The sequence below is a fragment of the Silurus aristotelis genome (assembly GCF_946808225.1).
Source record: "Silurus aristotelis genome assembly, chromosome: 23".
NCBI classification, from domain to species: Eukaryota; Metazoa; Chordata; class Actinopteri; order Siluriformes; family Siluridae; genus Silurus; species Silurus aristotelis.
Genome location: NC_139596.1, coordinates 17118085 through 17145429, shown reverse-complemented (window position 1 = coordinate 17145429; position 27345 = coordinate 17118085). Strand labels below are relative to the sequence as shown.

General features: G+C 41.2%; 2 protein-coding genes and 1 long non-coding RNA gene across 3 annotated transcripts in view; 1 reads left to right on the top strand and 2 right to left on the bottom strand.

Moving 5' to 3' along the window:
* The window catches only part of LOC310718570 (uncharacterized protein), a 219197-nt gene that overhangs the window by 186602 nt on the left and 5250 nt on the right, over window positions 1–27345 (top strand). The gene's annotated exons all lie outside the window — the stretch shown is intronic.
* piwil2 (piwi-like RNA-mediated gene silencing 2) lies at window positions 321–26227 on the bottom strand. The gene is made up of 23 exons (XM_083527305.1): window positions 26169–26227; window positions 24352–24975; window positions 23862–23955; window positions 23094–23193; window positions 22244–22399; window positions 20725–20835; window positions 18356–18473; window positions 17136–17260; window positions 13702–13782; window positions 12822–12935; window positions 12183–12371; window positions 11971–12055; window positions 7635–7724; window positions 7331–7471; window positions 6641–6754; window positions 6050–6238; window positions 5398–5499; window positions 5200–5316; window positions 4929–5017; window positions 4514–4619; window positions 3700–3953; window positions 853–960; window positions 321–616 (listed from the first exon to the last, which is right to left on the bottom strand). The coding sequence occupies exons 2-23, from the start codon at window positions 24946–24948 to the stop codon at window positions 460–462; spliced, it is 3237 nt and encodes a 1078-aa protein (XP_083383431.1). The 5' UTR covers window positions 24949–24975; window positions 26169–26227; the 3' UTR covers window positions 321–459.
* On the bottom strand, window positions 3386–3683 carry LOC310718590. Its single transcript, XR_014531194.1, has 2 exons — window positions 3602–3683; window positions 3386–3550 (listed from the first exon to the last, which is right to left on the bottom strand). It is a non-coding gene; the product is annotated as an uncharacterized lncRNA (long non-coding RNA).

Here is a 27345-nt window from a genome sequence, read left to right as displayed (position 1 = left end):
GGAATCCAGACAGTCTGAGGCTCCTTGAGGATGATGATGTCCAGTGTCTCCACGAGGTCGTTAACACTTTTATTATTCCTCCAGTGGAGTAAAAAGTACATGACCTTTCCCACAGAGCTTTCCAGGTGAGAAATTAACACCACTGGATGATGACTCGCCGAAATGCATTTTCCATTTCCTCCAAACTGTTTATTAATTAACTGGGGTCCGACGTGTCGTTCGAGGTGTCCAGCGTTCATGCCCCCCCCAACACCCTCCAGGCTGCTCGGCCACGCTACATGCTTCGGGATGTTCGACAATTCATAAAGACGCACAAAAAATGGGTGGAAAATGGTTTTATTTAGCAACATGTTCCAAAACTTCAAGGGGAACGTGAACATAAATTTTTTCTACAGCTTGTAAAACTTGAACAAACTTTGAACTTTGTAAAACTGAGGGGAAAAAAAAATATCATAGTTTTTAAAGAAAATATAATTTATCACAGAGCTGGATGGCGGGTTCTGAATGGAGGAATTGCGCCGACAGGTAGGCCAGTTTGTGCGCGTACTTGCACGGGGCTGGCACTCGGATTGTCCCGGGCCAATTCCAGTACAAGTGGCACATCTTAAAGGTCAACCTAATGGATAGAAAAAACTCATTCGTCAAAACAATTTCATTAGAATCTTCCTTTAAATTTTCGGGTCATTTAACATCGTTAGATAAAAAAACGATCTGAGCCGGATATAAGCCCCGCCCCCTGCTGCAGGAGCTGTTTTGAAGCTCTTAACCGTTCAGACCTGCCCTTTTACTTCGTACTCTTTATCCTTTATAACTTGTCTTTAATTTTTTTTTTTATTATTATTAAACCTTTACCTCTGGAGGTGGTCCGGCGTAAGATTCGCTGTGTTGTAAATGGAAATGTAGTGTGTTGGGAAAGCACAGCCGTGACGAATCGAGTGGGCCATGAGGTAGAAATCCACCCTGAAAATATAAATAAATAAATAACATGCATTATTCATATTTACGTATATAAATCCTGATGGTCTTTGGCTCAGAAGGTCATGAGATCACATCCCATCCTCACCAAGCTCCAACACCTGGTCACAACAAGGTACTTCAACACTTAGTTGTACAAATGAGACAAACATAAGTTGCTCAAAATGTGGACCAATCAGTGGACCAATGCGTCGTCTTCAGCTGCGAGTCACTCGAGTGTCTAGCGTCTGTTTTATGGGTCTGTTCCAGCAGGTGTCCACTTGGTCGATTTCAGAACCTTTGCTGACCTCTAAATCTTCTATCTTGCGTATTTGCCGGTAAAAATACGCAAGTGTCTCGTTAATACTCTACTTCCTGGTCAAACTTCTCCCTTATTGGGGCTCTTGAAACAATTCGGCCAGCAAAAGCAGCGTTTCACTGTTTAGGGTTTCAGCAGGTTTCGCCAGGTCAAATTTGAGACTTTGAGAATGAAATTTAAAGGCCTGTATCACGGCATCAAAAACACACGCGCAAATACGTTGTACGCGACCGGAATTAACCGAGCCCTGAATTTATTATTTTGTCAGTCTAAGTATCAAATTATTAAATAGCAATTTATTTTTGGACTAACGAAAGAAACACCACCATGGAAACGGAGGGTGTTTTGACATATAGTTCGTTTTAAATGAACCAAACCCATTTCACTTAAAGTAAACCAGAAAGTGAAACCCAGTTCTCTTTTTTCTCTGTTGTAGCCGCTTTCCTTCAGTTTTTGAGAAAACAGAAGAAAATCATATGTTTTTATGTGTTGAGAATAGTTGGCGTTTAATGCCATCCTCTTTCCAAATATCAATAAGTGCACAGCTTTCTTTATAAGACCACACGACTCCGTGACCTGCCATGTCGAAAAGTTTTGTGTTTCAGCAGTGACGGAACACGGCTGCAGGTATGGCAAGCCTCCAGGGACATTTGGCGAAACGAAACGCAAAGCGGACCGGGACCTCATTGCTTTCACAGGTCACAAACAAATCTAACCATAAACGGACCCACCTCCGGAGGTGGTCTGAGTACGGTTCGCTTCTGGGTCCTTTTAAGGGGTCAGAGATCACTTGGTTTGTTCACATATACACACTGAACTGCTCCGAGAGCGTTTGGAGGGCTCAAACGAACTAGGTGTGAAAACACCCTTACTAACAAAAACCTTAGAGGCAGTGTTACATGGACATCAGAGAATTAAGACCTGTTTAAGAACCTGCAGAACAGCGGAATTAAGACTTGAGTGAAAATGAGATTTTAAGAATCCTGTAATCAAATGTGTCCTGTAGGTTGGGACTAAAATGAACCCAGCGATCGGACTCTCGTGGCAGCCGTGTTTCGTGTGTGTTTATACACCAGGAATGGGGGAAAGTCCTCTGGAGCTGGACGCTGAGGAGATGCAAGCTTGAGTGTAACAGTGTAAAATTGCCTCGTTAGGAAGATAGTGAGTCATTAAATCTGCCATCTCTGATAACTCTTTTTGCTAGATGGTGCCGGTTGGGTCTCGACTGCTCCGGCTACACTTTGTCTTTTTTTTTATTTATTTTTTTTATTCCTTGATACCTTTTTTCTTTATATAAGATAGTCATCGTTACATATGACAGAGCCACTCTTATTTATCTACTTTATTTTTTTTATCCTTATATTCTATTTATATATATATATATATAAAAATTAAACCAAAGATAAGTTCCTCTGTACTGCTTTAGAGTTTTGATTTTGTGAATTTAGTGTTCGCACTTTTCCTTTGCGAATATTCATCCGTTATTGTCTCTGCTACGATCATTAATACTTTGATCACAAATGAACAAGGCCATTATTGCTCTACCTACACTGCCACCTACTGATACGGAAGAGTATTTCGACTCCTCTGCCGGTCGCTACGTCGGCTCAACAATAGCAAATTATTCCAGTCACTAAATAAATTTTTGCGACCAATGAAGTATAATTAAATAACAGCTCATGTGTGGCAGCACAGTGGATGCAAATCAGTGGTACAGGGTATGTGGGCTGGAGCACAGTTTACGTAGCACATGCGAGTGAAAAGGATGTGTGGTTAAAAATGCATCCACAGTGGACAAAGGACAGTGTTTAAGAGGCCAACATTAGGAATACGGTGTGTCATTTGGAACACATCCACAGTAGATATGGAAACACTTCATTGTAATTTGAGACATGTCCCAAGTTAGCCTGATTATAGTGTTAATGCAGTGTGTACAGTGAACACGATACGATTCGGGAAGTGTCCATGGTGTACTGATGGTGTAAATATAGTCTGTGAATTCAGTTATGATCTTTTTGCAGAGTCTGCCGTTTGGGACATGGCCATGGTGTCTTATCTATATTGTGAACTGGGTGTAATTTGGGACATGACCATGGTGTCCTGTAGTCTGTAATGTAAACTGAGGTGGTTTGGGACGTGTCCTGATTGTGTTCTATAGTGTATAATGTGAACTGGGGGCGGTTTGGGACATGTCCTGATTGTGTTCTATAGTGTATAATGTGAGCTATGGGCAGTTTGGGACGTGTCCTGATTGTGTTCTATAGTCTATAATGTGAACTGGGGCAGTTTGGGATGTGTCCTGATTGTGTCACTAGTCTTTAATGTAACCTGGGGGCGGTTTAGGACGTGTCCATTGTGTACTGTTGGTGTTATATAGTCTGTATAGAGAACAGTTACGTGTACAGATTTTTCCCCCCAGATCCTACCACTCTCTGCGTGTGACAGTGTGATCGAGGACGGTTCCTGGCGGAGGAGTGCCGAATCGGTCTCCTCCGTATGCGAACAGGGTTGTGTTGATCCTCTTCTGCACCACAATGAAAGCCAGCTTCGGCTCATAGTTGGGAAACGTCTCGAAGCATTTGAGGATCTGCGGGATCTCGTAAAGTTTCACGGCCTTCAGCTGACCGTCTGAAACGCCATCGCGGTAGATTACGATCTTCTCTGGGAAGCTGTGGTTCACCTGAAGGAGAATCGAATAAGGAAGGGCTTCGTTCATTAAAGCTTCTAGTTCTATCAAATTGTTCTCTGAAAGCTTAGGGAAAAATGTTTTTTTTTTATTTTTATGAAATTTTAGTGCCCCCTACTGGTAAAGTCCAGGATTCTGTTTGTACCTTTAACTCCACAAAGAGACGAACAGACAGACAGTGTTTGCCCCTTTAGCACCATAAATAGTTATTGACTAGTAACTTGGGGAGGTGGGGAGGTGGTAGCTTAGTGGTTGGGGGCATTGTACTTTGGATTCGAAGGTTGTGTGTTCAAATCCCAGCCACTTTTGGACCCCTTAAGCAAGGCCCTTAACCCAACAGCTGAACAATGAGATGACCTCGGTGTTATTTTGATGCAGAACATTGCATGAGGTCACCAGGTTCATGCTGAAGATCCTCCTCCCATTGAAAATATCTTACTGTTTAGACACAGCGGAAAATAAAAGTGCACGTAGCGGAAAAAATAAAGCACGCGATAACCACCGAGCGAGACGGGAGGACGGAGAAACGCACGTAATGTGCGTGAATCTTTTACCTCGTAGTATTTCTGCAGGGCGGCCAGGAGACATACTCGGAAGCCGTTAATGATCTCCTCGTTGGGCATCTGGAACGTGACTCTGGAGTACCACTTTGTCATCAGGCTGGAAGGCAACAGAGACAGTGTGCAAGACTTGTGTGTGGTTAGTGTCTAAAAACCATATACGTCTCTTTATTTCTCTATAAAGAACACATCATAATTCAGTACTGGTTTTTTATTTTATTGTAATAAAGTTCAGTAATATTTTACATGGAGTGTGTTTTTTTTATTTTTTTATTGAGTATCCATTCCATCAGTTGATTCATCTATTATAAGTAGATTGGGTGCGATGGTCAGGTGTCCACATACTTATGGCCATATGCTATACTTCTATACTACACTTTTGTTCTTAAAGCGATTTTACACGCGTTACCTGTTAAGACTCGCCACGAATCCCATCACAGATCGGGTTTTCTTACTGGCGTCATGATGGACATCAACGCCGATCACCATCAAGTGTTTCTGTGCCGATGTTAAAAAGAAATAAAAAAAACTCAGGACACAGATGAAGCCACACCCATTTATAGTGTATTATAATATAACCTCAGGGTCAGGAAGTTTGACTGAGGGGATCAGATTGCAGGAAATTGTAACCCGGGCGTGTGAAACTATATAACAGTGGGTTATAATGGGTGTATTTGCACCAAAGGAACGTTGACGGTCCAAAGTTCTCCTCCCAGCTTGCAGTTTATCTGAAGGAGGATCTTCTGCGCAATGCTGCGAAGTTTCTGCGGCTGCGAGATCGTCCGGACGTTGATCGCCTTAAACGGAAAAAAACGTAGTGGAAATCAGCGCTATGTCCATCTGCCCAACGTACAGAACGTGGTGAAAGGAGGACGGACCTGTGAGGGACAGGGGCTCTGGACGCAGCAGAGCTTTTTCACGGCGCTGTAAAGGTCGTCTCGGTTTCCCGTCATGATGTAGACCACTAGCTGCATGTTGGGCTGAAAGGACAAGATACAATTTCAGAGGCGCTCTCCCTCATTCGCTAAAACACAGGCGATATGGGCAAAAGTTTGTGGACACCTGCCTATAAGATTGTGCTTTTTTTTTTTTCCATATGGGAAATTTGGGAAATGTGGAAACTTGCCATAATAATGAACGTATGTAATATTTATGTCATTGACGTGAAAACTCAAAGCGAGTAACGATTTGAGGATGAACCGCATAAGGCTGGAAGCACAGTGTCCATATAGAGCATATAACTCCTAAAGAAACTGAGATATAAACACTAGAATACTCATGCGGAACAGTTTCGTTCACCAAAATTCATTGTGAATTGAAAACAGTGATGTCATAAGTTTGTGGACATCATCACTTCGTGTCGTTCGTGAGCACGTGATGATGAGCTCTACTCTTTTGGGAAGACTTTCTGACTAGATTTTGGGAGAGGTCTGAGGTTCGGTCGGTGCTCCAGCTCATCGCAAAAGATGTTCAGTGGTGTTGAGAAGGTCAGGGCTTTTCTTGTGTAGGGATTGTAAATGTTTTCTGCACCTCGCTGCTCAGCTGGGAGTGGATGCTCCGTATGTAGGTCTCGGTGCGATCGTCACGGAGTTCGACACGGATCGGGCGGTCCAGCCTGAGCCCCATCGGCCCGGCTACCTTCCCGAACATGGCCACCAGCTCCTCCGCCTGATCCGCAGCCCTACGAGGGTAAAACATGGCCCAGCAGTACAGAGGGATCTGGAGAGGGTAAAGAAAAACAACAGAAAAAAAACACAAATGAATCTTATTCATGTATAAAAACGGGAAACACAAATTCTAAGAAGAGAATAAACTAAAAAGTGTATTATTACAGAAAGATTTGATTATAAAAATCAAGATGGAGGGAAAAAATAAAAAAGAGCATGAATGTAAAAACTTAGGAATTTTTTTCCTCATAGGGTTGAAAGAAAAAGGTGTAGAAAAGGTTGTGCTTTTATGTCTTGATATAGAGAGAGAGTGTGTGACTGAGGATTTTCACTTCGCCTCCCATCAACAAGCCAACAAAAGACCCTGGAAATGGGGGGAAAAAAACAACAACAACAAAAAGGCATAAAGAAAGATAAGTGCTTCTAAATGATTCGAGGATCAGGGTTTACTCACACAGCTGATGGACGAGTCTCTGACCACCTCTCTCGACCAATCCACAGTCGGGGACGTGACGAAAGTGGCAGACTGCAGACAAATGGTCTCCAGGGGCAAAGTTCTTCCCTGAGTCTAGAGGAAAGAGAGAGAGAGAGAGAGAGAGAGAGAGAGAGAGAGAGAGAGAGGTGAAAAAGCAAGAGATAGCAAGTGTTGATTGTTTTCTGTCCCTTTCTCTCTCTCTGTCTTCATTCTTTCTCTTTCTTTCACAAAGAGACACTGGGAAGAAGGAAAAAAAGTGAAACTGACAAAAAATAAACACACAGACACTAAAGAAAAAAAGGTTGCAAGAGTGCCTCAGGTATGTGTTTGTATGTTTGTGTGTTTGTGTATTTATGCGTTTTTCTTTCAAAACACCACAACATTGAAACTAATCCAGAGTCCTCAGAGCTGATCTTGATCTCGTGTGTGTGTGTGTGTGCGCGTGCCCCCCCCTCACCACCAGTATATCGGCGCTGATCTCGTATCTCGAGCAGGTTGTGTGTGTGTGTGTCCGTGTGTGTCCTCACCACCAGTATATCGGCGCTGATCTCATATCTCGAGCAGGTTGTGTGTGTGTGTGTCCGTGTGTGTCCTCACCACCAGTATATCGGCGCTGATCTCATATCTCGAGCAGGTTGTGTGTGTGTGTGTGTCCGTGTGTGTCCTCACCACCAGTATATCGGCGCTGATTTCGAGGCCCCAACGTGACAGTTCACTCACAGCCTCCTGATTGGTGCTGATGTTGTGTAGAAGCTGCTTTAGCGAGTGTGTGTGCTGCTCCGCGCTCACGTTAATGTGCGTCGTCAGATCCTGATTGAGGAAAATTAATAAGAAGAGAGAAACATCTGACTGAGCGACTGACGTCTGTAATTTTCACCACGTTTTAATGAAGACCATCGCGAACGGCGGCTTGGACAAAGCGTGTCCCAACACTGTCCTTATCACAGTGATAAAGGGGATTTCGGCCTCGTACCCTCATCGATTTGAAGTCCTTCCTCATCTTCTCCGGGATTCCGGTCATGAAGGAGAGCTCAGGCATCAACAGGATCTCCCCTGTGATCACCTGCTGCGAAATTCACACGAAAGAAAACATCTTAAAGCACAGCTCAGAGGTCAGAACACGTACAATTCACCGTTCTCCCGCAGCCGAATGGGTTCCCTCTGGTTTCCTCTCAAAAACATGCAGAAAAAAACTAATGGTCAGGGTCACTCAGTGGTCCATCATAAAGCTCTCACTGAAGATCAATGAATGACATTTTAACAACTCGTCTGAAATGATTTCGGTGGGCGGGGTTTAATATTCTAATGAGCAAGCTTGATCGACAAACATCTTACACAGCTTCAGGATGGTTCTTCTTCACCTTATGGATTACAGTTTCGAGTGAACAGAAATGCTCATAGATATTAGGGGAAAAAAAAAAAAACGAGAGGGATTGGTGTAAAGAAAGTAAAGTGTATTAGCCCCACCCACTTTCTATTAAACGAGAGCGTTGACTGCTTTATACATCGGGGCATCAAGACACATTTTATGTGTCTGTGTGTGTGTGTGTGTGTGTGTGTGAGTGAGCGTGCAGGAGTGAAGGGTTTAGTGCTCTCACGTCAAGCACAATCAGTTGAAGCTTTTCCAGATGTTTTTAGATTTTTCATTTTAATGAATGTAATACGAGGGAAATATCAAGGTCCGTGACGTCGGAGTGACGTGGGGCCGCCTTCCCGTGGGCTCACCACCTGCAGGAGGGACTGTAAGGGACGGTGCTATGAGGATTGGGCAGCAGTCGAAGGCGGGGGCCTGCTTAGACTGCTGCCCCCGCGACCCGAATTACGGATAAGCGGGAGAAAATGAATGAATGAAATAATTTTTTTTTTTATGTTTTTTCACAATCAATGAAATTATATATTTTTTTCTGTATGTTATTTTACATAATGTTTACCAGCATCAAGCTCTTCTGAACTATTAAATTTTAACCGTAAGATTTTAGATTTTTTAACATCTTATTTTGACATTTTTATCACATTCCATGGTCGCTTGCCATTTTGGTGCTGGTTAATCCAGGAGTGGACGTATGTGACTGCTTTTATTATTCCTTGATTAGGTAATGAAATGTGCGTCACATATGCTTGTATAAAGTCGCTTTTCTCACACAGTCCTGAAGCTGAAAACCTGCTCATTTTAAGCCTAGCCGAGTGTACGGTGTAATTCCAAACACGCACGCTAGGGGGCGGTAGGTGATTAAACTTCCCACACTGAAATTTCACACGCTTTTTGAGGAGTCACGTACAGAACAGAGCACATGAATAATAAAAGACGATGTAATGATAGAATGATATAAAGAAGCCGTTTGTGTCTTTCCTTTAGAGCTCTCGATTCCGATAGTTCAGAAGGTGTGGATTAAAGTTCTCTACCAGACGCAGGTTCAGGTGTACAATATTTACTCTTCTTTCTTTCTTTCTTTCTATCTTTCTATCTATCTATCTATCTATCTATCTATCTATCTATCTATCTATCTATCTATCTATCTATCTATCTATCTATCCATCCATCCATCCATCCATCCATCCATCCATCCATCCATCCATCCATCCATCCATCCATCCATCCATCCATCTTCTTTCATGCTGTCTCACTGACTATCCATCCATCCATCCATCCATCCATCCATCCATCCATCCATCCATCCATCCATCTTTTTTCATGCTATGTCTCACTGACCATCCATCCATCCATCCATCCATCCATCCATCCATCCATCCATCCATCCATCCATCCATCCATCCATCCCTTAAATCCAAAAATCTCCTCGGTTAATCTGTCTGTCCATCTCTTCCTTTACTTTCTGTATTTCTTTTTTCCTTCTTTCAGCTGTCTGTTGGTCCATTAACACAGAGAGAACCTCAGAATGGTAAGAGAAACATGCAGACTGCATCACTCTTCCCACTGCTGATTAGTCTCCTATAGCCGCATGTCCCCATTAGGATTTCTGACTCTGAGACTTTTACCGCACGGTGTTCACTCGCTATACGCCTCGTTCTGATCCGCAGCAGGACCTTTCGAGGTCTTACATTGTGCACGGCGCGAATCCCGGAAGCCATCACATCCATTTTCACGATCTCTTTCAGTCTTCCGCTGTGGCCCGAACGGGGACGTTCAACGTCCAAATAATTCCCTTTTTTCAATTACTATTATTCTGCATGGTCATTCGTCAATCAGCAAAATGTTCACACTTTTCACACGACATCAGACATCGGGTCGTGTCTCCCTCAGCGTGTCCGCGAACCAAATGCAAATAAATTCTGGATGCGCTGATGTTCCTGTCGCTCGCTGCAATGAAACTAGGGCTGCTCAAGTATTAGCGTTAGGGCAAGATAACAGCCGCTTGTGAAATGGCGGACAGTACAGGGTCAACCTGCTGCAGGAAAAAGAGTGTGTCCCAATACATGAGAGCATTTTATATTAAACGCAACAAAGAAAACTGTACCTGGAAGTTATGCAAAGTGGAGTGTGTGTGTTATGGGAGTAAAACACGAGCACATGAAAAAAAAAACCCACTGGAGTCACAGATGGAGGTGAACCCCACAGTCGCCACGGCTGCTCATCAGGGATAAATGCACACCATTCACCTTAACTGTTGATTTCTGTAAAGCTGCTTTGAGACAATGTCTGTAGTGAAAAGCGCAATAGAAATAAACTTGACTTGACTCAGTATGTGGCTTCAGTACACTTTTATATATAAATATCCTGAATTAAAGGTTTTATAAAAGTTACAACAAGCAAAGCATCCAACTAAAAATGTAGCTTTTTAGCTGATTCATCAAAATAATCGTTTGTTGCTTCATTAAATGAAACCATTTTCTCATGTAACATAGTCTGGGATGAAAGGGGGAAAAAAGGTGAGAAAATTGGAGATGGAGAATGATGTCCAGATCAGGAAGCGGCTCAGGGAATCGACTCGGAGAAAGAAATACAATTAACAGCCTGGTGGGTTATTTTCCCGTCTGATATCGATTTCCTCAGCAGATATTATAAAGACTGAGAGTGAGTGTCACGCTCTTTCTGTTCCAGATCCCACATCCTCCTCCGACCCTCCAGATCATCAGCGCTAACAATAACTGAAACCGTCCTTCGTTTGATCTCATAAATGTCCCAAAGCCTTGTTTATTTCCCTCCCGCTGTGTAAATCCGGCGGGATTTTGGTTTAATTCTTCGCATATCGGCGACTTCTTCTGAATAAACGGTGTATTTGCTCCTGAATTCACCTCAGAGTCCGGCGCTAAGAGCCCGGGAATGATTTCCAAACTTGTGACTGTGAAGGTTTTCTCATTACAGTGAGCAGCAACATGCTCTGACTTCCTCAAAGACCTTGTAAGTTGAGACGACACGCATGACACTTTTTTTGTCTTTTCTTCTTACTGGCACGGAAACCACGAGTCCCACTCAGTACTAAGCTTTAAATTGACTTTTCCCATCTGTATGTAGTTGTTCTTTAAACTCTTGCCACAAAGTTGAAGGCACATGATTTTACTGGACGTTATTGGATCCTGTAGCATGAAATTTTCCCTTCGCCTTGAACTAGGAGACTCAAACCTGTTCCAGCGTGACGATGTCCCTGTGCACAAAGCCAACTGAAGATGAAGATCTGCCTCATATGGGTTGGAGTGAAAGATCTCCTGCTTTAGAGCTCCAACATCATTTTATTGATCCCACAGGCAAATTATTTCTTCTCATATCGAAGTGATTTTAGGAAGCTGGGGACGGAGTGCAGGGTCGGCCATAATACACCACCCCTGGATCATAGACGGTTAAGGGCCTTGCTCAAGGGCCCCAAGATGGGCAGTTTGGTGATATGGGGGCTGGAACCTCGTCTAAACCTTCTGATCAGTAACCCGGAGTCTAAACTACTGCGGTCTTTTATTTGTTCTTCCTACCGCTTATGTTTTAAGGGTGAACGGCGCTTTATTTTGTGATGTTTAATTTATTTACTTCTTTTTTCATGTATTTATTTATTTTATTTCCTATTTTTATACTTGGAAAGTGCTTTGAGATGTAAATTTTAAAGGCGCTATATAAAATCAAGATTATTATTATTGTTATTAAATTTGACTGCCTTCGAGCAGATGAGACAGAAGCAGAGCATGTGTTATTTGGGCATGTCTTATGCACTTGTTCTTTGCACAATGACAATAAAGTTGAATTGAATTGAATCTAAATTAGTTCTTATGTATATAAACACGCATGGAAACACGATTGGGCAATATCGAGGTCTGTGTAGCGATAAATTCATTAAACAAAACAATTCATTGAGTCACCTCACCTTTTCCCCGGGTTTGGACCTCTCCTTCGGACGATGGACCAACAGGGGCTGATCCACTTCTTTCAGGCTGATGCCGTAGTTTTTTCTGCGATGGGATTCGAGAAGAAAAGAAGTAACCCGTATTACAGAGTAAAAATAAGTGCTCAACCGGTTTCCCTTCAATGTTTACGAGACAGAAATCTTCCGTGTTCGCACGAAATGTCCAAATGAACCTGTAATATTCAATGAAGGTGGTCTCTGAGCCATCCGCCATGGTGAAGGAGTCTTTGGGCGATTTGGACCACTCGATGTCGTCGATGCGGTACGTTCGGTTGTTGTAGCGGGTGATGACTATGGAGCCGATCAACTCTTTGGTACACTGGTCCTTGAAGCTTTCTCGACTCTGTTGGTAGATTGCGTTCCTAAAACACGCACACCATTACATTAGCTTCAAACGTGAACAATAGGCCCTTTATTTTATATTCGCTCTCACTGGATAAATACGAAAGGGCGACCGATAGTGGATTTTACAGATACCGATAACCGATAAATCAACCGATAGATTTTTAAAACGGATACGGAACAAAAAAATACAAAAACAGTACTGAGTCATATAAATGTGAAATAAAATAAATCTAAAAAAGAAAAGGAAAAAAATAAATTCATCCAAAAGGAAAAAAAAAGAAAGAAAAACCTCAATTAAACAGCACATGGCGTCAATGATTCCACCCTAGAGGCCGCCCTTGTACTGTATAACGCAACCCGGAAAAACTATATAAATATTCAGTTCAGGAAGTTTTTTTTTAGCTTAAAACAGAAGACAAAAATTAAGGTTGGATGACTGCTGCAGTAATAAACTGTTATGTACTCACATGACGTCCAGGACTGAATCGTTTCTCAGCACTTTGTGTGAAATGTCCGCGGAGAGGTACAAACCTCCATCTGTGTGTTTTATAGAGGTGGAGTAACCTGGCCACACCTGCAACCTGACACACATCACACACACGCTTCTGTATCCATTTCATCTGTTATTAATATTCTGAATTCCAGTGTATACTGCTTTAACCCTCTATTTATTATGCATACAACCATCCATACGCTCATTCACCCATCCTGGTATGTTTCAGCCCAAAAATGCAAATATCCATCTATTCACAGAAATAATAACCTTCCACCAATCAAACCATTTTTCTATTCATCCAGCTAACCAGGAATGCATCCATCCATCCAAGAATTCCAATTCCACAAAGCATATCAACATCCCTTCATTCACCTAACCAATGATGCATCCACCAATCCAGACATATAAACAACCCTCCACATACACATCAGCTAGACAAGCATTCACACCTCCTTAAATCCACCTAAACAAGAATACAATATTTTCCATTCATCCACTTGTTCATGCAATCAAATGGTGCATCCATTAATCCAAGTTATAAACACCCTTCAAATACATCCATCTATCTCTCCATCCATTTATTTATTAAACCAGAAAAGCATACACACTTTCTTCAATCCATTTGTCCATCTAAAAATCATCCCTCGATCAAAACATCCTTCCATCTGTTCACCAATCTAATTAAGAATCCATCCATCCATCCATCCATCCATCCATCCATCCATCCATCGCCTACAGGTTTATAGATGTATCACACATCAACACTAAATGTTACATTTCAAATAAATACAAACTTTTGGAGAACTGGATTATTTTCCTGCCTGTTCCTTTTCTCATGAAGGGATTAATACCTGTGCTTGCTGAGAACAACTGCACTTTTAGGATCATAATGATTCCTGCCGATCAGATGTAGGCCCAAAATCTTCATCACCCTAAAAGAAACAGAGAGGGAGAGAGAGAAAAAAAGAAAAAGGAAGGTCAGTGGTATTAATCAAGATCATCCAATCAGCTGCTGGCTCCTGTGTACTTGGGATTGATGAGGCTCTGCTTGTTTCAACTCTAATGACTGTCTAATGGGAGACATTAGACCCTAACCCTAACCCTTTCTAAAGCAAAACAGCTGCATCTCAGAAATGTGTCTTCTAGATGGAAAAGAAAATGCAGGCATGCTGATCAGACGATTGAAAACACTGGCCAGTCAGAAAGATCTGATACAGTGAGCAGTCATGGCAATTGAAAACACTGTCCAGCCATGAAGATCAGACACAGTAACTAGACATGGTGACAATCATGGTGACTGGAAAAGCTGACCAGTCATGAAATTAGTTGCAGTGACCAGTAAGGGTGATCAAACCCACTGAATCAGGCAATCAGATACGGTGACTCTTTATGGAACCCACATACTCTGAACCCAGAGATAAAAAATATAAAAGTGAAGGAAAGTACGGCTGAAGGTATTGCAGAAAAAATGCATTTTATATCATTGAGGGGACTAGGTCCCCTGGTGGTCTAGTGGTTAAGATGCAGCGCTCTCACCGCTGCGACCCGGGTTCGATTCCCGGTCAGGGAACCATCCCCAGCCACTCTCAGTGCCGGTCCCAAGCCCGGATAAATTGGGGAGGGTTGCGTTAGGAAGGGCATCCAGCGTAAAACATATGCCAAATCAAACGTGCGGAGGATCCGCTGTGGCGCCCCCTAACGGGAGAAGCCGAAAGAAACTTGTATCATTGAGGGGACTGAAAAAAAAAGTAAATCAAACAAAGGGGTTTGAGAGGGGAAAACCACAAGTGAGGGAAGGAAGGAAGGAAGGAAGGAAGGAAGAAAAAGAAAGAAAGAAAGAAAGAAAAAAAGAAAGAAAGAAAGAGGTAACTGAAAATTTAAATGGGAAATGGATAAAAGATGAAAATGGTGGAAATGGAAAATTAAACAAAAAAGTGACAAGAAAGTGGACAGAGAGAGAGAGAGAGAGAGAGAGAGAGAGAGAGAGAGAGAGAGAGAGAGAGAGAGGAATAGATAGAAAGGGGAGTTTAGGAAAAAGTCAAGAGCAAAAAAAAAAAAGGAACATGCAAATAGCGGGAACGAGGAAAAAATGACAGCGTTAAAAAGAAAAAGCAAAGCATTGGAGAGAGGGAGAGCGAATAGAAGGCGAGAAGAGAAATGAATGTGGGAAAGAAATACAAAGATAGAGGAATAAATGTGAAAGAAGAAAAGAGGGAGGGGCAGAAAAATTCCAGGAAGGAAAAAATGGAAAGAGAAATAGACAGACAGAGCAAGAAATAGATTTGAGAGACAAAAAGAGAGAGAGAGAGAGAGAGAGAGAGAGAGAGAGAGAGAAAGAGAAAGAGAAAGAAAGAGGTGGACTTTAATGCTCCTAAAATCCCTCGCATCGTTTCACGATTCTCGGCGATTCAACGTCCCTTTGCTGTTACCACGGCAACTCTGAGAGAGCGCTAATACGTTTTAATTGAAACAAAACGCAGAATGAAAGAAAGGGAGAGAAAAAAAAAAAAAAAAAAAAATACTTCAACATCTTTAAAAAGGGCATTTATGTTTTTAACCACAACTTTCCCACCCCAAATGGTTGCAAGGAATAAAGGAGGAATACTCTGCCACTGAGCTCTGTGTGTGTGTGTGTGTGTGTGTGTGTGTGTGTCGAGAGGAACTTCAAGGCCACACACTTAATGGACCATCTTGCTTCTTTGTGAAGACCAAGTGTTTAAATAACAGGTTTTCTCTCTCTCTCTCTCTCTCTCTCTCTCTCTCTCTCTCTCTCTCTCTCTCTCTCTCTCTCACACACGCACACACACACACACGCACACACACACGCACACACACACGCACACACACACGCACACACGCACACACGCACACACGCACACACGCACACACGCACGCACACACGCACGCACACACGCACGCACACACGCACACACACACGCACACACACACACACACACACACACAGATAAGTGTTGACACACTTTGGTGTGGGTGAAGACCATCATGCCTCATCCACAAATCTTTCTCCTTTTATTACATCAATTCGAGAAAGAATTCTGAATTCCTAATCTTTCTTTGATCCCTCCATCAGATTTCTTCACATTTGCTGGAGTTTTTGTATTAAAGTGACACAATGTCTGGATGAATTCACTAAAGTACCAGAGAAGCTGCGTCCAAAATCTTCAGAACTTTTCTCATGTTTGTCACACTTCAATGTTTCAGATCAACAAACTAATTTAAACATTAGCAAAATGCGGTTTATTTATAAATAAATAAATAAACCCCAGCATTTGAGTATAAAAGGTGAAGCAATTTGTTTAAATTAACATTTGTATTGTATTCTGCAGATGGCAAGTTGAAAACCAGGCTTAAAAAACCCTATCTAAAATATAATAGCATGGTTTTGACAATTTCTAGTTAATAAAAAAAATACAGACATTTCGTTCAGTTGTGAAGATAAGCATCTAGAATATAGAATTAATTTAATCTTGTATAATAATTAAATGATAAATGCATAAATTAAATATTGAAAAAAAGCATGTGAACACAGTAAAGTCACAGTAAATCATGTGTACAAATGCAGAATCTTTTGCTGAAAACCACAACAGCGACTAAAAATGTGATAAAATGTGCTGCTGTTTTTTGCTGCTTTTAGGTTTAGTGTTTGTTCGCACCGTTTGAATTTAATCCATCACTACGTCCCGAGCGAACCGATCGCGTGACCTGATTCTTGTGTATCACTGAGGTACCTCCATCCAACACAAACCTCACACAAACGCCACTTTGCGCAGCTTCCAGGTACAGTTTTCTTTGTTGCGTTTAATATAAAATGCTCTGCTGCCTTGGATGACTTGGGACGCACACCATTTCCTGCTGCCGGTTGACCCTGTGCTGTCTGGCATTTTCCCAAGTACCGGTCTTCTCTTACCGTCACGCAAACCCGAAACTTCAGCAGCCGAACTAATCGATAACGCCATTTGTTCACGACGAATTTCATTATTGATTTTAGCTATCCGTTTTTGCAGCCTTCGTAAATACTAAAACCACTGTGAGTTTGGCACGAGTGGAAGTGGCACTTTTTAAGTCAATAAAATGGAAATAAAGGTTCGGTTTTTTTTTTTTTTTTTTATTCTTTCTGCCCAGCCCGGTACCAGTCCTGGGCCTGGGCCCGGTGGTTGCGGAGCTCTGGTATCTAGCACAAACAGCGTTCACTGTAATCTGATTAATGGGTCGAAACAGGTGGCGTGTAAACTGAAATCTGAAAGAACTACACGATGACACGCACCTGCGCAGGACGACGTTGTAGAAAGGGATGCACAGATCGGAGTGTGGAGGCAGGATCTTAGTCATCTGGACTTTTATATCGATTTCCAGATTGTCCGTTCGTCTCTCCGCTTTCAGATGAACGACCTGGTTAGAGTAGAGAAAGTAGAGAAAAAGGCAACTTAGAAAAGAATCTCTTCAAACTTAATGCTAAATAAACACTGTGCATACAAATGTTTGAGCAGAGGGAAAAATACTTAAAACTGCTGTATGCTTTAGTTATAAGTATAAGAAATACAATTATGTAGCTTGCGTTGATATTTACTATTGATCACTACAGTATACAGATAAAAGAACATGAGTTGGAATGAAAGATTTTCTGCTATAGAGCTATAAAGCCTATTTGTGAACACTGACTGCACCCCAAACCCCCTCACCTCACCTACAACAATAACACCCTTCTGGCTGAATATCTTTAAAAGACACTCCAAAGTCTAATGGAATATTTCTCCAGAAGAGTGAAGGTTATTTTTAGAGCAAATGGGAACTGAAGGTTCGATGGGATGTCAAGATGCATACACTAATTTTATACTCAGGTGTCTACAAATGTCTGTGCGTGTAGAATTAATCAGTGGTGGGCGGTAATGAAGAAAATGTAATTCGTTACTTTACTTGAGTAGAGTTTTTCATGGATCTGTAATTTACTGAAGTATTTGCATTCGGGGAAATTCACTACATTTCAAAGTCAAATGTTTTACGTTCTTGATTAAAGAAGAATTTTGTTTAAAAATGATAACAGGAACATTATAGTTATAATAAATTATAGTACTTTGGATACTTGAGTACATTTGAAGGCAAAAACGTTTGTACTTTTACTCAAATTAAAGTTTAAAGTGGACACTTTTAAAAAAAAAAGTCGTATTTTACCGAGTGCATCTACTTTTACTCAACTACATGCTTGCGTACTTTCGTCCACCACTGGAATGGGTACAGTTTTAAGCGTCTGCTGAGCGGCGAGTTGGTTTATGGGCCGAGGTTGATTGAGGGGATTGGGGAATGAGAACCTACTCCTTGGGGATACTGGGGTTCTACTACACACAAATATATTACATTGAGAATGTACTAAACCTTTGCATAAGCCTAGCATGAAACACACACACACACACACACACACTCACACACACACACACTCACACACTCACACACTCACACACTCACACACTCACACACTCACACACTCACATCCTCTAGGCGCTTGGGCAGATACAGGATGGATCCGTCAAAAGCCACAACGTCTCCTGTAGTCGAACGATGGTCTTTCATCATCCCGAAGCGCATGCCGACAGACTCCACGTTTGGCCTGAAAACACAAACACACACACGTACGGGTCTAAAATACAAAGCGAGCGTCATCAACCAAACAGGGACTCGGTAAACTACTTATTTTAGAGAACAAACGACACAATATAAATCAAAGGATCTTATTCTAAAAACAGGGAAGATAACGACCCACATCAATCACATGACCAATCACGTTAGCACGTACGCGATCCACAGAGATTCAAATTCCTGCACCCTCATAATCCATACTAGCAATTTATTGCAGTTCACTTTTCTATTAATATCGGCCGTGTTGCGCTGTGATGAAGAGACCACTCCAGTACTCGCTCAGCCTTGTTTAGTGCAGTGTGCTTATCGAAGTTTACTGAATTCGAATGATTTGCTCGAGATCGCTTTTACGCACGATGTTATGAGAATCTTCCGAGTTGTTTTCCCGCTTCGCAGCTTGTTAACTTAATGTAAATCAATTTATTCAATAAATGGAAATAATAAGATGAGATCATTAGAAAAGGCTATTTTCAGAGAGGCAGCAACAGTGAAAGCTATGTTTTAGTTTACATTACCAAAATTCCAATCAAAAAGTTGGGATGCTGTGTAAAATGTAAAGTAATGTGTAAAATGTAAAGTGAAAATATTTGCCGCATCTTAAAAAGAAAAAAATATGCTAAAGAAGACAAAGGACCGTTGAGCAGTTAGAATCCTCTATCAGGCAAGAATGGGACAACATTCCTCTCCCAAAACTAAAGCAACTGGTTTTCCTCAGTTCCCAGACTGTCGTTAACAGAAGACCTGATGCTACCCGGTGGTAAACATGGGACTGTGCAGTCTTTTTGAGACGTAATGCTGCCATCATTTTCAAAATTACCATTTTTTTTTTCTTAAAAGTGTCAATTTGCTTAGTTTAAAAACATTTGATATGTTTACCTATTGTGAATAATATATGGGTTTTTTTAGATTTGCAAGTTCTGTTTTGACATTTTACACATGTCCCAACTATTTTGGGATTGGGGCTGTAAAAACAAAAGACTCTGAAAAAGAAACTGCCAGCAGTGGTTCTCTCACCACATTAGGAACTAACTGCAGGAAGAGCAATCATTTTTGACAGGAGGACACTTTGGTCTTGAGGATACGACAAACGACCCCAAATAGATTTCATGAATCTTCTGCAAATCCAAAACCTTGACAGCCTGCATTTATTTTACATTCCAGGTATAATAATAATATAAAATTTTATTCTGAGGGACTTCATGGTAAGCTGTGTGTTGCATAATCCTGGTAAAACACAGCCTTGGATTATCCCGTTTATCCCACGGTCACTTACCAGCACTGACGCCTATTTGTGCCACATCTACATTAGAGGTGGATTTACGTTTAGTACGATTTATACGCTTTGGATCGTACTTGCCTGTAACGGATTAATCAACGGATAGTTTTTAAAATAGATACTGGATAAATAAATAATAATTTTTCGAAAAACTCTGTAAAATATTACTAATAACTTTATTAAAAAAGGAAAAAAATTAAGAGAAATGAAAAGAAATTATTTTTAAAAAGTTACTAAATCGTGAAAGTGTTAAATAAAATAAATAAGAATTCATTAATTAATAAATTCATAATTATATAATGAAAAAATTATTTAAAAAAATTTATGTAATAAAGCAGTACAGTGCACAGTCTTGCATGTAAAAACAGCACAGTGATTCGCCTCTAGAGGCCGCTCTCATAATGACAGGGGACCTCCTCAGCTGCCCTAGCAACAGACGCAACCCGGAAAAACTATTAGTGCAAATTTTTGCAGATAGCCGTTATTTCCGGCCATCAACTATCGGTGTTGATTAATTGGCAAAACCGATGAATCGATCAACCTCTAGTCTATACTAATAATGAAGCTGTTGGAGTTCATTTCTGGTGCTGTTTCCCGTTATATTAATCATTTTAACGATTTTCTCTTCAGTTCATCAAATTCTTTAGCCTGGACCCGTCGATCGAAATCACCCTAACTTGCTGACTCCCTCTGTATGCAACAGTAACTGTATGTTACTGTGGTTACAATTATTTATAAGCAGTGCATTAATAATCTTATATGCATACTTAAGATGTAAGTCACATTTACTATAGCAGGAACCAAAACAGTTGAACTGTCCAAGTTAAATACGCGTGATTGGTGTGATCTTACCTTTCAAAGAATTGAATCATCTATAAAATGCAGAAGACTGCAAACCAGAGTCTTAAATTTTCCACATACACACACAGATTTGTATTAAACATACGTGAACGTGACGTGATACTGAAACACTGCTTCGTTATGGCACTGGATGGGGATGTAGTTGGAGGCGATGGAGACCGGATTCCCCTTAGATCCGACTTTCTTTAACATCTCGCTGTATGAGAGAGAGAGATATAAAAAGATATATAGAGAGAAAAAGAAACATTTACAGCATTTGACAAATGCCCTTATCCAGTGTCTTGCAATTACAATTGAACAGTTGAGGGTTGAGCGTCTTGCTCAGGACTCAGCAGTGGAAGTTTGGTGGTGCTGGGATTTGAACTTATAACCTTCTGATCAGAAATACAACATTTAAACCACTGAACTTCCACTTCCAGTCTAAAAGCCTGCGAAGTCTGAAGGCAACATAAGAAGTCAATAACATACAGAATAGTGTATAATTATGTGGTTTAAGACACAGAACTAAAGTTTTTTACTTTTTAAACACGGGTAGTTGGACAGGAAGGTTTGTACATTGTGAGTGCGGAACTCTATTAGAGCAAGAGAGAAAAAAATAATAGAGCGCTGGAGAGCTGAAATAGGACAAAATAAATACATGAAAAAGCTAAAATAACTTACAGACTTCCTTTCATTTCCTTCCTGTTTGTAATAAAGGTTGAGGCACAGAAAGATTGATTGCTGGAACTACTGTCTACAGGCAAAAATCCATAGCGATAGTTTTTCCGGCTTCCAGTTCACTGTCATTACGAGAGCGGCCTCTACAGGCGAATCACTGCTTGTTTTGTTTTTCATGCAAGACTGTGTGCTGCATGGTGACCGCTATATTATATGTATTATTTATTATTGTATTTCTTAATAATTCATATATTTATATTTATTTAATTTAGCACATTTTCATGATTTCAGTGATTCAGTTTTTTACTGATTTATTTTGTTTAGTTTTTTTAATCCAGTATCCATTTTAAAAATTATCGGTTTATTAATCGGTTATCGGCAAGTTGGCCGACCTCTAATATTTTAAGATTTTGTGCATCAGACAGTAAATGGAAAGGAACTAATACAAGAAGACTAATGGGGAGATACTGCGTCCTACTGTATCTCGTTTGCAAAAACTTGAGAGAGAGAAAAAAAAAAGTAAAGAATTCTGGGCTCCACCTCGTACATGTGCATAGAAACTAAATGGGCACCAGTCGCTTGCTGATTTAAAATTTAAATTAACAACAAAGTATGAAGATAATCTTTGCAAACAAAATTAACATGAAAAATATACAATAAGTATAATCGAGGACAGGACGCCCCCCCACCCCGCTTCACGTTTTGGAATTGCAAGGATGCATTTTATACCGAATCAATTCCCTCTTGAATTAGATTTTCACTTGGAAGGAAGTCTGATTTGTGATCCACTGGTGATATAATACCTTCACTATCCAGAGATCACACAAGTGAAACCATGGCAACAAATACCACAGGAGAGCACTTTATATGGGGCCGAAAATCTGCACCAGTGTCAAAGCAACAGCAACAAAAGTGGGTATCGAGGACGCCATGGCGACCACGCTCACCCTGCCGCTTCCATCTTCAGCTCGGTTTTCGGAGGGCAGGTATCTGAGGTCACGGGGAGATTTTTCGGACTCAGGGGTGAAAGCGGGGCTTCGGAGCCTCGACCCAATGGGAAACCGGCAGCTTTTCCGACTCCGATCAGTCCACTCCCTGCAACACTGTCAAACACTAATCATCAGAGTAGATCGCAGCATGATTTATTAAGAAATGCTGCTGATCATAAAACACTACAGGAACAAAAGTATTGGGACACCTGGCCTTTCCTGCCATATGTGGTTCTTTTTCAACTGTTACCACAATGCTGGAGGCACCCGATTGTACAGGATGTTTTTAGATGCGCTATCATAAAATTTTCACTTCACTTGTTCTTGGAAACCCAAACCTGTTCCAGAATGGTGATGTCCCTGTGCACAAAGCGAGCTCCATGAAGATCTGGTTTACATGGTTTGGAGAAAAAGATCTTGAGTGGTCTGCTATAGAGCTCTGATCTCATCCCTACTGAACATCTTTGGGATGAATATGTACGCTGACTGCACCCCAGGTCTCCTCACCTACATTAGTACCTGCCTGTACTAAAACCATTGCGGCTGAATGAGCACAAATCTCCAAAATTGGGACTGAAGTATGGCATGTGATTGTTTTTGAGCTTCACGTGAGCTTCCACATTATGACCAGGTGTCCGCAAACTTTTGTCAATATAGTGTATCTTTGGTATAATTAAGACTTATATTTATATATTAACAAGGCACAATATACACAAATGAAGTAAAATAAGCTGAAGGTATAGTATAACAATCCATGGATCATCCTGCTTGTAACAGAGACTATAACACGTTTTTCCCTCCCTTTTACCTGCTACTGTATTGCGGATCTTCTGCTTTATAAGCTGCAGATACAACAGGAGGCGCAAGGGACTGAGCGTCATCTTTGTACTCGGTGAGTGCACCTCGCCCTTAGAGAAACACACACACACACACACACACACACACACACACACACACACACACACACACACACACACACGATAAACAATAAGATTATTGTTCCTAAAACATACAAGACAAATGCAAAATACTTTTCTAATTACTAAACACAGTATAACCAAAAGTTTGTGGACACCTGACCAAAAGATTGGTGCTTTTTTGAACATCCCATTCCATATGTAGTCCCCATTTGCTGTTATAATGAGCTCCACTCTGCTGGGAAGATGTTCCACCAAATTTTGTGGAGATTTGTTTGAGATTCATTCATCCACAAGGGTGTAGTGTTATAGGTGAGTTAAGGAGGTTCCTAATCACTCAGTAGATCACTCAGTAGGGTGGAGGTCAGAGCTCTACAGCAGGAGATCTACACACATTCTATCTTCTACAAATCCATATCTATACATATCTTACACATATCTTCATGGAGCTGGCATTGTGCACAGGGGCATCGTCATCCTGGAACAGGTTTGAGTCTCCTAGTACAAGTGAAGAGGAAATTGTATGCGTCCTGTACACTGGTGTGCCTCCGACTTTATGGTAACAGTTTGTGAAAGGACCACATGTGGCTGGAAAAGTCGGGTGTCCCAATACTTTTGTCCAAATCTCACACTCAACGTGGTTTCTGTGCGCTGCTTACCCCAAGCTCCTCCTCTGCCCCAGGTTTTGGCTGGTTCAATGCCCATTCCTCTGAACATGGACAGCAGGGAAGAACCTGGGCCTGGAACATCAGCCTAGACAGGTGTGCATGCACACACACACACACACACACACACACACACACACACACACACACACACACACACACACACAAAATTAGAAATTTGTGGAAATGTATATAAACTGTATCATATACAAACAAATATAAACAATATAAATAATATATACATTATATTTATATTACAATATACATTTAGTAAATTCCAAATTTATTCCCATTAATTTCTGTTAATTCTCAAATAATTCCGGTTAATTCCCATGGAAAGTTTCCGGTCTCCTAGTTAGGATCAACTCCGCAATTGAATTCAGATTCTGGTTCTTGGCTTATCACAAGAGCAGCAATTTAAATATTGGTGTCCAATAGAATTTCACCGCCAAATGTCAACCAAACAACACACTTTCAATCTTACCTGAACTTTGGGAGGCTCTTCCTCCTGCAAGCAGGGAATCACATCCTTACGTTCAATTGTACCTGGAGGCTCAGGCTCCTTCACAACTATTGACATAGTCCTTCCTTTTCCCACCGCAGGTTTCTGAGATATATGAAGAAGCTCTCTGGCTCTGCCGAAACCTCCACCGACGGCCTCCTTTACTGTTTCCTGCACGATAATCTCAGGCTTGTCAAGGGCTAACCCCGGGCTTCCCCGGCCGTAAGGAAACACCGGGAGTTGTAAAGCGAAGGACGTTACACCTCTACCTCTCCCTCTAACTGGTTCAGCAGGAGCTGCAGCAGGGCCTCGTGCGCGACCTACGGAAGGCTCGTGTGCTATCAAAGATAAACCCCTGGTGCGTCCGACCGAGGGCTCGTCTGCAATTAGCTCCAGGCCTCGAGCTCGCCCTGCCAAGGGTTCTTCTGAAGCTACGGATAAACCTCGAGCTCGGCCGAGGGCCGTCACACCCAGACCTCTGGCTCGTCCAGACAAGAGTTCGTCTGTGGGTAAACCTCGACCACGTGCCACTGGGACATGTGGAACACCAGGGATAAATGGCGGTTTGTTTGGATCCATTTTCGCGTGGTTCTTTTCATGCAACACCTACAATGAGGGAAATATAGAAAAGAAAAAAGGGTGGGTGATATTGAAATAGTTGAAATTTGTCTCCTATTAAGGTCAAGTGAAGGGTTTCACATCCTTAGACGTATTGTACAATCGTGTGCCTCAAACTTTTCAGTAAAAGTTTGGGGAAGAACCACAAGAACCACACCCACTCCACCCTGCCTGCATTCTTTTCTTCACTTCTCTAACACACTCTCCATTAATCTGTACCTGAACTCCTCCACCTCTTCTCCCAGTAACCGCACCCCTCCACTGCCCTCGCTCTCATTTACACACATGTACTCTGTCTTACTTCTCCTGACTTTTATTCTCCTTCTCTCCAGCGCATACCTCCACCTCTCCAGGCTCTTCTCCACCTGCTCCCTACTCTCAACACAAATCACAAAACATCATAATCTATGGAGACTCCCGTCTGACCTCGTCCATCAACCTGTCCATCAACCAATGCAAACAGGAAAGGGCTCAGAGCCGATCCTTGATGCAGTCCAACCTCCAGCTTGAACCTTGTCTGTCGTTCCTACTGCACACTTCACTGCTGTCACACTGTTGTCATCATCGCGGAAAACCGGCAACCCGTTTTTCAGAAAGTACGTTTTGCCAAGCCCACACAATTACGATTATTACGATTATTCGTGCAGCACTACTTCGAATCGATTCGCCGTGCATCCACGAAGAAACGGGAAAAAACGACTCGTTTTCTGTAGTTTGGGTCGGAAATTTTAGAAGCAAATAAAACTAATGCTACTTTTTCTCTTTTGTAAATGAAATGACCAGAAAATCCACTAATAATATATAAATATTTGTAAGTCACATCACTATTACAGACAAAAAACCCTAAGAGTTTTAAGGTTTATATTTTATTAGCTGTATTTTTATATGTTTTTGTAAATACATCTACATATATATAAAAGTCGTTTTTTGTATCTGAATTCAACGCAAAAACGTATTTAACGTGCAAAAAACGTGCAATAATTAATGTGACAAAAAAACGCCTTTTACAACCAAACATAATGGCGCCCATTATAACCGGCAACATATTTATTTATTAACATCACTATACATCGTTGCGTTAATATCTTTTTTGCATTCACGTGATTTACAAAAAAATACAATGAATTGCAAAATAAATACAAAAAATAAGTTTATTTGGGGGGGGGGGGGGGGCGTCTTACCTGCCCGTTTCTAGTGTAGATTGAAAGGCAGTTAGGAAGCCGAGTGTCAATCCGCGTACTAGTGCACTTAATATGGCGTCAAAATAGTGCACTGGTACTTTACGCGTAAATAAAACCCGGATAGTGGATTGGAGTGGGACTTGATGCAGCGATTTGTAACGCAGCCCACAAGGCTTTATAATCAAGTAAAATATATATATTTATATATAAAATCATAAAAAAATATTAAATTCGTATATGTATAACTTTTTACACTGATGCACGTTTAATTACCAAATACAATCCTAATAAATAAAAATATATACGTATAAATATATACATAAGTTTCCCCGCTAATAAGTGCCCGGATGTTAGCTAACTTTAAAAAAAAATGGCGCCTGCAGCATTACATGGAATATAAACACTCGAATTAAAGTATATTTGACGAACGAATTAGCCCAATTTGCTATCGAAAAGAATATCGACTTGCTAATTTTATAATTTTTTTTTTGTTGCTAATTATATACAATAAAATTAGCGAATACAGCTAATGACGTCAGCAGCCGGGGGGGGGGGGTGGCCCACGTGGCCCATAAGCATAGAATCAAATGTAAAAAAATATATATAAAGAGAAAAATATTTATTATTATATACATTTTAAATAAAAAATACACTGGAAGGATAAACCAGATTTGTGTGTGTGTGTGTGTGTGTGTGTGTTGCATCATAGGTTGGCATTGCATAATGCTTGTTGCATGGCATTACCACTTTACTTAAAGAAGGAAGATGTTAATGCAGTAGCTCAGAGCGTACATGTAGAACGTAAGATGAAAATAATCAACAACAAATAAACCATACAGTTTTACGTGAAAGACTCCAGACCTTTCAGCAGTGGCAAGCCGTGCATTTCACTTCTAGGTCTTTAGTGGTGTCCTCCCTGAATCAATCCACCTTTTAATACAATCGTTATGACGCCACGGCTACAGAGACCATCAATATAATAAAGAAACGCAGTATAACAGAGCGCTGCATCCCAGACAGGAATCTCATACGGCGAGAATGACATTACTAAAGCAAGAAACACAATGAACACAATTGAACAAGTCTTCTTTCACTGCAGCCACAACTGCACCACTCACATACATCATCTCTAGCAGAACCGTTGAGTTTAACCTCATAAAATGACCCTGTGCATTTT

Coding starts and splice junctions, on each gene's coding strand:
- piwil2 (XM_083527305.1), bottom strand. CDS start 24,948: ATGGATCCAAACAAACCGCCATTTATCCCTGGTGTTCCACATGTCCCA. Junction 13,783..17,135: donor TACAACGTCGTCCTGCGCAG/GTGCGTGTCATC, acceptor TGTTTCTTTTAG/GGTGATGAAGATTTTGGGCC. Junction 7,472..7,634: donor AGGACTTCAAATCGATGAGG/GTACGAGGCCGA, acceptor TTCCTCAATCAG/GATCTGACGACGCACATTAA.